The sequence below is a fragment of the Cardiocondyla obscurior genome, linkage group LG15, assembly GCF_019399895.1.
Source record: "Cardiocondyla obscurior isolate alpha-2009 linkage group LG15, Cobs3.1, whole genome shotgun sequence".
Classification (NCBI taxonomy): domain Eukaryota; kingdom Metazoa; phylum Arthropoda; class Insecta; order Hymenoptera; family Formicidae; genus Cardiocondyla; species Cardiocondyla obscurior.
Window position 1 is genome coordinate 3,134,213 of NC_091878.1, and position 12,300 is coordinate 3,146,512.

Here is a 12,300-nt window from a genome sequence, read left to right on the forward strand (position 1 = left end):
GGGAGGGACGAGGAAAGAGAAAACGAAAAGATATTTCGTCACAACGTACTCCCCATTTGATCTGCAAGATGATTTTTAGAATGGAAAATCTTAAATTAAATTGTGATTGAAACATCTTAAAGTACTAAAAAGAGAAAATACAGAAAAGGGCGGGCGAGTATGCGAATCGAAAGATTTGCATGAATTTGAAGAATCGAGAGATGCGCTGAAACGGAGAGGCGGAATAATATTTTTCGTAACTTTGCAAAAAGTAAAAGTTCGATTTTAAATTGGCAAACAACGGGAATACATTTTATTTTTCGATGAATACATTTTGTTTATTATTTTTTTTTATTGTAAAATAAATATTTCAGTGTAATGCAAAATTTTAAATATAAAGGCACAAATATTTCTTTTTTTTTTATAACGATAAGCGCAGCGCGAGATAAGGGAAACAAAATAACAGAACAAATAAATCTTCATAAATCCGTAAATCCGTACAAAGGTGATATGCCCTTTAAACTATATTTTACTAAAACATTTTTCTAATATTAAAAAAGGGATTTCTGTATTCGTTTGTATCTCTTAATCCCTCGCTCTCGAGATATGACAAGTTAAAACCAGTTTTTTGCCTGAATGGAGGTTTGCAATTCCATCGGAAAATTTTATAATCCATTATATTTACGTTATATTTTAACAAAATTTGGATTTAAAAGGAATTTTTTTTTTAATAGTTTAGAGACATAAAACTATTATTATACGTTATTAAATTAATAGAAACATATTGCGCTACTAAAAGCATATATATGGCGGCATACAATATTTAAAATAAAATATTATTAGGTTCTTTTTTTATAAAACAGAAGGTAGTAGGTATTATACATTACAGTATAATATTTATGAAAAATGCACATTGCCATATTAAAATAAAACTAAAATATAATTGCCCTCTTAATATGGAAAGCAATAAATTATATTTAACACCTTTCCTTTCAAGCTTGGAAATTATTGATCGATGTTTAACATTTGTAAAATATATCCCGGACATTTTTCAAAGCAATTAAACAACCTGTACAAATTTATGTCGCCCAATTTGTCGTCGCGGATTTGAAATATCTCAAGGCAAAATTGAAGGCCATAAATAGTCGGCGTGGCCAATATGTCAAACATCTTCAGCTCCGACATGAGTAAACGTATTGGTCCAATATCCTCGTTGGCGAACGGACGCACGCAGTTGCAGTGTAATAGCGTTATGTACGTCGGCAGTCAAGTGAACGATGAACTCGGACAGGTTCGGCCTATTCTCCCTCGGGATAGTCGTCGCGTGATAACTGAATAATTAATTATACGGCGAGATTAATTTGCGCGGGGCGACGAGCTTCGTTTGGAATACGATACTAGCTTGTCCGTGGAGAACATCTACGTGCGTCCGGTAAGATTTATCGTTTACTTGATGACTTTACTTCGGGCGATTTACGGGTCTTAACTGCCATTACGACGGACGCAATTGGCTCGGCTAATTTTACGCGGCCGTCGATCTGCCATCGTCATTTAATCACCGCTAACTCCGCGGATTGACAACCCAAAGGCAAAATCGTTTGAAAGCTCGATAATTTAATCCCTCCCCGTTTTTTAATCCACCCCCATGTCTCAAGAGATGCCTATTAAGATGACGGAGTTTAAAGATATTATGTTCAAAAAATTGAAAGGGGGATCAGCAAGGAACTTTCTAAGGAGATGTTAAGGAAAGAACACATTGTCGAAAATTTTCAAATTTTCTCTTCTATCGGTTGAACAAAGTATTCTTTTCGTAATTTTGAGGTCATGGAAAACGAATAGTATTATAGAATATTTCAATTCCTTTTTTTTTTCTTTTTTTATTTTTAACGATATTACAGAGCACGCGTTTTGCGCGTACTATTTACTTTTGCCTTTTCTATGTTAAATAAAAAAGACTGATTTACTATAATAATTTTTAATAATATACTACAAATGTACTACGAATGTACTATGTATCTTATATGGTATTTTAAACGCTTCTCGTTTCGTAAAATTCACGACGCGAGCGCTCGAGGCAAAGTGGCGTGCGCAAGCGTAGCAGTGGGGCCGTAAAAGAACCGGCAGGCTGCACTTTCCTTCCTCAGTCCCCAACCGGGCGCTGACTTAGTAGCAACTCTGTGCAAGACAGTCCGTCTTAAAAATACATTTTATCGTCATTTATACGTTATATTCGATTCCCCGAGCCGTAACTCGCGAGTGATTGATTGTACCTAGTTCCATTAAGCTCTAAGCAGACTGATCGACGATTATATCTAATACTGCCGTTTATGTAACCCAGCCGTTTCACGACACAGCCGACAAAAAAATCAGTGATAGAACAGAAAGTTGATCGTTGATTAGTTTGGTCGAAGCTCGCTCGAAATGGGAGTGTATCTACGAGAAGTGTGGCATATTCAAGTTCTGTGTAATAAGCGAGCAAAGAACAGGACTCGGTGGTGTGGGACCGCGTACGTGTCTCGGGCGCTCGAGGCGCAGCGGTGTACGCAAGCGCAGCAGTGGGGCCGTGAGAGAACCGGCAGGCTGCACTTTCCTTCCTCAGTCCCCAACCGGGCGCTGACTTAGTAGCAACTCTGTGCAAGATAGTCCGTCTTAAAAGTACATTTTATCGGCATTTATACGTTATATTCGATTCCCCGAGCCGTAACTCGCGAGTGATTGATTGTACCTAGTTCCATTAAGCTCTAAGCAGACTGATCGACGATTATATCTAATACTGCCGTTCATGTAACCCAGCCGTTTCACGACACAGCTGACAGAAAAATCAGTGATAGAACAGAAAGTTGATCGTCGATTAGTTTGGTCGAAGCTCGCTCGAAATGGGAGTGTATCTACGGGAAGTGTGGCATATTCAAGTTCTGCGTAATAAGCAAGCAACGAACAGTACTCGGTGGTGTGGGATCGCGTACGTGTCACGGGCGCGCGGTGCGGGGGGATCGCGTACGCGTCACGGGCGCGCGGTGCGGGGGGATCGCTACGTGTCACGGGTGCGCGGTGCGGGGGGATCGCTCAACACAAGATAGCTGACTCACGGCTAGTTACCATGATTTCCATACGGCAGATCAATCTAAAAATAACCTACGACAATAACGCGACTTACGGTATTTTCGTCGGTGTGCGTGGCTTGCGCGCGTGATGTCCAGATATTCTTCGTGCAGCGGCTCTCGATACACGCCGAATATTCTTTACGCGGCGAGTACGTATACGAATACACTTTTGTGGTACATGGACATACTTGATTAACCGTGTTGAACTTTCTTTTCTGTTTCAGGTAATGGACCGAAGGAGAAGCTGGACTTGTGCTTGTTGGCGGTAATAAGTGAGCGAAGGACTTGTGTGCCGGAAGATCGACATTCTGAGAGGAGGAGGAGGCCTCGGATAGGCATCCTGCATCAATGGTGCAACCCAGAGGTAAATAATTATTTTTGTACTTACATAAAATTTACAGTTTTGAGTTATTTATCGCAATCGTTTTGTCATTTTAATGTAAACTTAAAATAATAATTTAATAATTAGTAGAAAAAGACGTTTTAAATTTTAGAAAGGCTTAATTGCCTCCAAACTTTGTTTAAACAATATTTTTTGTTTAACATCAAACATTACAAACATTCTACATCTCTACAATTTATTTTTCTCATTTGTTACAGGATTATCGAACTATATAACTGAAAGTGCTCTCGTCGCCGATCATATTGATTGAACGAACTGCAGACATTTCGTCGGGCGTTACGCGTGTGCCTAATGAGTTAACCGGGCGATGAAATTTTGTTACTCGATTTTTTTTAACGCGAGTGTCGTACCAGGAGCGCGCGATAGAGTGTGTTCAATAATGATTTGTCGCAATTGTAAATTCACGGTCGCGGATTTCGCGAGTGCCCTGCGCGGAAGGACGACACGTCCCAACTGAGAGGAGGAGGAGGCTCAGGAAAGGGCATCACGCACCGGCAGAGCAACTAATAGGTGACTATTAATTTGTTTTTGCACAAAATTGCTAGCTTTATTTTATTAACAGAAAACTTTATTTTTATTTAATTTATTATAAAATCAATTTAAAATGCATTTTTTTTTCACGCAACAATTATTTTCAGCATCTCTACAACTAATATTTTTTTATTTTGTTACAGTCACCTGCTGTATCGTCAACTCTGCTGATGCTCGTACAGGTTAGTGTCAACAATATCTTTTTATAATTTATTGTAATTTCGGATCGTTAAATTGCGGTAAACTAGCGAAAGGCAATGCAAATTGCATAAAGACCCGCATCCAAATCAGTTAGGCCGCGAATTACATAGAAAACAAGTTAGCGCAATCGTTCGACACACGGGGTGTTAAAGACTTAAGATTTAGTCCCAGCCACCGCGGGCTGCGGCGTGAAGTCGCCATTGACATGCAAATGAAATCATAAAGCTGCAGCGAAGCGGCGGCGTATCGTCTGTAAGGTATAATTACTGGCGCATCGATCCCGGTCCGTGCCGCCATGACGGCCTGTATCTCCCGCAATTATCTCCCGCATTTAATCAGACTAAATTCACCTATTGTTGGCGCAATACGTGCGTCGTTTCGCTATGATTTCGATTAACGCTCTCGGCTTCTCCTGCACGACACCCGAATGCCCAAGGCAGCGATTGTTACGCGCTTGCAAAGCTGCAAATGTCATTACATGCACATTTGCTGCATGGGTTAATAAACTTGTCGTTATATTTCCCCTAGGCGTGGGAAAATCTCGAAAGTTAAGCATTTCGCGATTAATTATTAGTATTCTCGTGCTGCAAATTTTTAATCGAATATTAAACAATAATTGAGACGCTGTGACTCGGTATCGGCTTATAATTAAATATCGTGTGATAATTTGGTAAAAATTATTGATTAAAACGTACTATAGGGTGATTAAACAAAAACAAAAAAAAAACAAAAAATCATCAATGTTCTTTCATAAAATTGTTTCGTGTTATTTTACGATTATCGACGAAACAACCTTTATACTTCATATCGCTCTACCCTTTATTCAAAAATATTACATTGCCACGATAAATGGATTAATACGTGATATTTTTCAGACGTGGGATTAATAGCTATTACAAAATAATTATAGAATAATAAACGGAGCGGGCAATTACTTTATAATGATCGTTAATTCCGTCATCAGGGGGAAGGTGGGGGAAGGGAAGGGGGGAGTTTGAGCGCTCTATCATTTTGTACGCGGGATGTGACGTCGCGTCATGCCGCAATAATACATATTATTATGCATTATTACGCGTATAATAATTCTATATAATATTTCATTGTTGCGATAATTGATAATTATAAACCTGATTAACTATCCGCCTTTCATCGCCATAAGGGATAACCGTAATCAATCGCGTGACGCGGTATCAATCGAAACGTCGGCGAGCTAGGGCAAACAGCAGGCGAGGAGATTTTGTACAGTTGTGACAATTGGGAGGGAATGCCGGGAATGCATTTGTAGCCCTCGCGGTTGCAGCAGCCCTTCCCAGATCCGATACACGCTCTCCCGACGGCGCCTGACTGCACAGGACGGCCATCGCTCACTTGGCCAGCCCGGGCCGGCCACTTGTCTTTGTTTTATCGAAATGCGATACGGTCAGCACCGTGTAACGTTGGCTGCACCGCTAACCGATAATGCATGACCCCGTCCTATCCACGAAATTGCGCGGTCTCGGTGCATCTCCGATGCAACTGCATCGCTGCAGTTGTCGGTCGGTCCCCCTTCCTTCTCGCTCTCTGGCTGATGCTCAGCACGTTTGTTGCTTTGCATGGACTTTTGACCCGAATCATATTTTCGCTCGACAAGAGATGCCCGATAAAACGTAAAGTTTTATCTCGCAGTCACCAGCCAATGTCATTCGATAAACTTGACAGTGGAATTAAAGGAAACTGTTTCATATTCGTTTCTCGTAGGCCTTTTTTTTTATAATTTAATAAAAGAAAAAAAAAAAATTTTAACGCTAGAATATGTGCGAATAGAGCACTCAGCCGGAAGCGAGCTTTTCCCCGGGGTGATTTTACTTGGAATTCCTAGAAGAACGTATTCCGGGTGTTGTAACGTACAAGTTCTCGGGAACGTCATGTATCGCAATGCGCGGCATCGTGTCATAGAAAGGACCGGAAACGGCGGGACGGGCTGCCTCGGACCGTGCTCTCGTGTCGTTTATCGATACGTTGCTCTTGACGAAATATCGGCGCGATGTAGCGGCGAGAAGTTTCTGAAAAGCACTTGGGGCCCCTGGCGCGAGAAAGTTTCGACCAAACATCTACGAGTGTTCCTTCCGCCGAGAACGACAACGGCCAAAGTTTGCTTATGAATAAATTTCGTCGCATCATCGCGTTTACTCGTCGTTTATTATTACTTTCTCGGCCGTCGCTCGCGTCCGCGCGTTTCTCACGAGGGCTTTTATAGAAATTAAAAAAGAAGGATATCCCTTTTCTTTGCGACACACTTTGACCTCCAATTAAATCTCGATTTAATTAGAGAGAAATGTAAAATTCTTAAATTATGCGCCTCTCTTCGCATCTCACCGTTCTAATTTCCTCCTTTTGCGAATTTTTATTATTCCCTTTCTGTAGTCATTACACCAGTATCAAATACGCTATTAGTTAATTTAATTATCACAACTCCTTGAAATTAATTACAGCAATTATGATAATAATTCATGATATTTGTGAACGCGCGCGCGTGCATTCTCGAACGTGGTTCACGAAATTCTGTTTAGTTAGTTAATTAATTTTCTAATTAAGAGTCTAAAAATTCAACGTGCGCCGCGCCACCGGGCTTTTTTTGTTGCTAATTATCGGTCTCGTCAAATTAGATTTATAATTAATTTTTTATTGCTCATTATCGTGATTCCGTAATTATTAAATGCGAGAATTAATTTCCATAGTTTTCGGGATTCTGTTTGCGTTTATATCTCGACTAATTGACGCTGAAAAAAACGGCCGGGGTACATCCGTCGCACAAACGCGACGTGTAATTCTCGGTAAAAGTGTAACGCACACCGGCGATGTATGTATAAAATCCACGAGCGTGTAAAGCCCCTAACTATCCTAACTACGTGAAGTTAATTCGAACGCGGGAGTTTGAAAGCGGCTAATTTGTCACATCGGCTGGTCCTCTTGACAAGTCGCGCTTTTAAAGCCGCCGAAAAAGAAAGCTTTTGTTACACCTTCTATTCACGCCAGCACCGGGTGACATTAACGCGGCCTACTTGAAAAGAGCGCGACGAAGTATCGCGACGTCGTCGAAGAGGCGCGCCGTGAAGTACACGTCTCTGTTTAGCCGCGAAACTTTTATCTAAAAAAGAAAACAACCTTCGTTGAATTTGCACGGTAGATAAGCTAGACAAAAAAAAAAGAAGTCAAATAAATATGCAGATAATAAACGTTAATTTTTCTTTACCGTCTTCCAGTTTGTAGTGATAATAGACAGATAAAAAATGTATGCAAAGACTTATAGTGTCAAAAATGATAGCTTCTCGGCAGCCGCTTTCGCGGCGTGGTTAAAAAAAATTGAGATGGGAGGAAAGAAAACGATTGCTTATATTCCGCAGAAATTCTCATTACACCATCTTGCCAGACGGCTTGACGGCGAAGAGAAACGAATTCTAGATTTCCCCTGTGTCATTGGATTAAACGTCACGGTCGTCGGAAATGGATAGCGTCATTTCCTATTCGACCATGAATTATACCCCGCGCAAATATATTCTCGTTCGTTGCAACCGCGTCTGTGTGGGTGGGTTGTAGATAACAAAGGCAGTTATAAGAACCGTAAGCAATACTCACTCGGCGAGCGATAATATTTTATAACGTATATAAACTAATTGTAAGTTTGCATATTTTATACGATATGACTCCGCAGAAATTCTTATTAATAGAATCCTTTTAACTAAAGCTCGTATAAAAAATGAAAAATATTGAAAATATATCGTGCAATTTTTAGAGAATTCGTTATATGTTAATTTGTGATAATTAGAAATTCTGGAGTTTCCCAAAATATCTGTATTTTTAGAAAAGTAATTATTCATGTGTTTATTGGAGCCGCATATCGAAAAAAAATTAATTATATATAATATCTACATACGTGCGTGCGTACTTGAACAAGTGATCAATCGGTAAAACAATGTTGGAGTTCGAAGAGAATTTTCGCGCCGGTATGCCGTACTTAATCGTCAATTAACGTTAATTAATGTGACGTTTAGGGTGCCCTAGTATATCGGTTTACAGCAATTTAGCGGCGTCACGCTAATGGATCTGACCCCATGAAGCGTTTATCGAATCCAAAGCCTCATCTCATGTTACTCAAATGTTTGCCTTCTTACTCACGTTGCGCTGATCAAAGCCCTTTTATAAAGCCAAATCTCGCCCACCGATGCTCTCGTTTCTCACGAGATGCAGCGCGAAACTCACCTGAAACAAGAATTGATACGATTACGTCAAAAGAACCGGAAAAGCCAGAAAAAGAGTAATTTCGCAGAAGTTAAAAGAGTCTATTCATAAATTTTGTAGAGTTTAACTTCGTAGGACTTAACTTTTTTTTTTAACTAACTTAATATAGATTTTTTTGTTTTTCCGATTTAAGAAACTCAGTTTGTTTTAGGTCTTAGTTTATTTAAAATTATTATTTGCTTATGTATCCCGTAATTGATTATTTGCATTCTCGCTTGAGTTTTCGAACTAGTACGTTTCTTTTTCGCGTCTCCAAACTTTATCTTCGATTTTACAAATAAATCGAAAATTCAAAGACGGATTTCAGCGTCGCTGTAGCTCCCGATTACTTACAAGATCTTCAGATCCTTAAATCCTGCGTGTTTCACGAGGGTCGGGTCACATGCTGTGACTCGTCCTCGTAACGGGGAACTTTAAATGACATTTCAAACGGAGCTCACTCGTGAAAGTCTCGTCTTGAGATAAGAGAACACGGGGCTTGAGTAGTGTAATTTGGTAATTCGAGGATCAGAGAGAAATATATTTTTCCTCCTTTTCCATCCTTTCACGTGCTGTTTTCCCCTTTTCGTGCTTTATTCAGCGATGTAAAAGATATTTGGCAATTTGTCATATTCGCAAATTGGCTTATTGTAAGTCGTCCTTGTCGAGAGAGACATAAACCTTCCAGCGGATTAAAATATCTCCGAGACGGAAAATACTCAAATGAAATTTTCACCCTTATTCACACGCAGTATAACATTTTACATGTAAAAAGATACTTTTATTTTTACATTATTTATACGTAACCTTTCACAAATTATGCGCATAAAATGATGCAAGACGTTATAAACGTATCGCTTTTTATAAAAAAAATTAAAGTAGATTCTCGGGGCAAACTTTCGCAATTAGCCGTGTAATAGTTGGCATTCATAAATTACGCAGACTGAAAGTCGAAAATAAATCATGCGAGCTAAAATAGCATAATGTGATATGTGGGACGCCCTTCGCGATCACTATGATATCCACGCATCGTAACCCGATTATGTTGGACGAATTATTGTCCAGCGAACAATTTGGAGTCGACGATGCCGCATTAATGTTGCTAATTAACTCATTTTCGTTATTGTTGCGCCAATCTGCGGTATAATCGCGCCGCATCGCTTTGTATACGCTAAATTGGTACAAGCAACAGCGTTACGTAGTAATCGACTCTACTAATTTTTCATGCTCTCTGACAAATCGCGTGCCGTAGAATGCAGGGTACAATAAATTAGAAACTACTGTTGTTTCTAGATTGCAGTAGTAAATTAAATTATAAAGACTAATTTAATTATAATTTTTAAAAAAATAACATGTTTAAAAAAGCTAACAAAATAGAATTTTGAAGACAAGACACTGACCGTTTATTGGGCCAAGTAAAGACTTACTTTCATTTCCTTTAATAAAAAATTTTATTTAATTAAATGTAATTTTTGTTGAAACAAAAAGCTAAATTAAATTAATACGCGTGTTTTTTAAATTTGAATTTAATTGTGTTTTTCTTTTCTTCGACGAAAGATTAGATTTGATAAAAATAGATATTTGTTTTTGTCATATTCGTTATATTTGATTAATTTGTAATCGGCGAATGGGCGAGTAATAAAATACGGAAGAGATTACACGCGAGAATGGAGCTTCAGTCCCCTTGTAAATTCCCAGCATTGCGATGTCGGCCGTTGCTGCTTAGGCTTAGAAGAGATTTCGGTTAACCGAGCAAGGATTATCAGGATGCCGTGTTACGGGGTCCAGGCTGACTAGCGGGGGATAACGAGGGCCGATCAAATTCCGGGTGACGTGTTAAGCCCGGCTTAAGGCTCTGCAGCCTTAAGAAGCGGATCGAAGCGTTACGCTACATATCCACTCCGTGACCCAGAGCTACGTATAAACTAGCGGGACGAATTAATTTATACTCGAGAAAGTAGATTAGGGCGATACCAAAATATCGTGCAAGCACGTTATTAATTTTACGTCTTAATAAACTAAAGATCGCGCGCGTCTCGAGTTCCGGTTGATTCGACATTTTCAAATCGAGCGATAAAAAAAATCGGAGGGTTGCCTCGACGTGCGCGAATGCAAGGACCTCGCGTTCCCATAGGTTTCGGGGACAACAAAGTCCCTCTATTCTCGTCGTAGCCCGTCGTTAGAGGACTTGTTCTACAAGAGTGGGCACAATCTAGCAGCGGAAGGGCGGAGAAGGTGAAGACGGCGAGTCGGGAATCGGGGCCGCTATCAGGCGCGGGGGCGGTGGGAAACGGCGGACGCGTTTCTTGGAAGTAAACTTAATTACTGGGTGGTACTCGCCGCTCTGACATTTGGCAACGAGCCTCTAAATCTCGAAGAGGAACGGCGACGCCGTTCCAAATTGCACTTTCGCGGAGGCAATCGCGCGTCCCCTCGCCAAGCACGGCTTCCTTCCTTTCTTCCGCGCGCGAGAACGCTTACCCGGCGGTCCCGGCATTAATTCTGTGATCCACGGATCCGAAAAATCGAACTGCGTAACTCAGAACAGCAGGATTTCGTTAAACAAAATTTTCGCGACTGCTTTTACCGGTAGAAATATCGAATGTTTCGGTAAATTACGGCGGCATTACGGAAATTATTAACTCGAATGAAATTAAAACAGTCCGTGGTCATTTTACCATTGATTACCCGGGTTCTCGAGTTGTAAACTTCCCCCATAAATTTTGCTTACGACTAAGCAGCGGGGCCGACACGTCAGCGAGGCGGCGAAGCGGCAGGAAAGTTTTGACATCGCGCTTTGACAGGATCACTCGGAATGAAACTATGTACAAAATCGTTCAGTGGAAATAGAGTTTCTCCTATGAGAGGTCATCAATACCCTCCGTAAAAAGTGCACTTTGTTATTGCGGTAACGGCAAACATTAATAATTGACGGGGAATGGAGTTCTAATGACGCCGCATCGCCACAGACAATTGTTGTAAAGCGCGGAGAGACCGTAAACGTCACGCCTTAAAACATGAAATATCGATCTTCCCGGGACCACCATTTGCATTGACGCTTTTATTCTTTCGTTAACGATTTATTTCGCCGCGAAAATTACCAAGCCTCTCGGGGGCAATTGCTCCTTCGTGCGAGCACCTTTTTGTTCGGGCAATTAAACGAATGCGGTATTCATCGGATATTCCGATTCGATTCAAAATCGCTATTGTATTTGAAACAAATATGCGCGGCGTTTATTTAAAATATTTGAAACGTCGGCAGCAACGTTATTCCTGTCAGCGTTTAACAATACCATTTGTTCGCTCTAATATTTTAATCAAGACTTGTTGTTTATGCGCGTTAAACATATGTGGCAGGGAACAAGGAGACAATTTTTATAAAATCTATGCGCCATAAATTTGTAACGCCATCGCGGTGCGCTTTTGTAACATTGGACGATACACGAGCGCGGCCCGTTGCATTAATTATGCTTTATTCTCATTAACCCCGCAAAGGTGGTATCTCATTGCGTATGTACGCTCGTAACGACGTATAATTAACGCGAACTCGCTTTAGTGGCTTCGGGATCATCGGCGAGAGATTGCACGTCTGTGTCGTACTTCAATACATTTAATAAGGTTCTCATTTTCAAAGATTTAATACCGACGAGATGGGACCATAGTAATCAGCACGAGTTATAACGCTTCAATTTTAAGTAACCTTTTATCATCCCCGTTACGCTTTTTTTTTTTTTTAGCAGCATGTCATGTTACGCGACTTTCGCGATGTCAGTACTCGGATTTGTTTCAGGCTGACAAAATTAAATTTTTCGGAATTAAATGTAA

General features: G+C 40.4%; 2 protein-coding genes and 1 long non-coding RNA gene across 7 annotated transcripts in view; 2 read left to right on the forward strand and 1 right to left on the reverse strand.

Moving 5' to 3' along the window:
• The window catches only part of LOC139108314 (uncharacterized), a 55,596-nt gene extending 51,785 nt beyond the window's left edge, over positions 1–3,811 (forward strand). For 3 of the 4 annotated variants that reach the window (XR_011546640.1, XR_011546638.1, XR_011546641.1), the window contains one exon: positions 3,308–3,664. This is a non-coding gene — a long non-coding RNA (uncharacterized lncRNA). The other variant, XR_011546639.1, reaches the window with a different exon arrangement.
• Positions 1–12,300, reverse strand: part of Nlg-3 (neuroligin 3) — a 125,195-nt gene that overhangs the window by 56,172 nt on the left and 56,723 nt on the right. The window lies entirely within an intron of this gene.
• LOC139108295 (uncharacterized) overlaps positions 3,914–12,300 on the forward strand; it is a 117,892-nt gene continuing 109,505 nt past the window's right edge. The window contains exon 1 of the mRNA XM_070666436.1: positions 3,914–4,199. Coding sequence (XP_070522537.1) covers positions 4,091–4,199 — 109 coding nt within the window. The 5' untranslated portion in view covers positions 3,914–4,090. The remainder of the gene's footprint in view (positions 4,200–12,300) is intronic.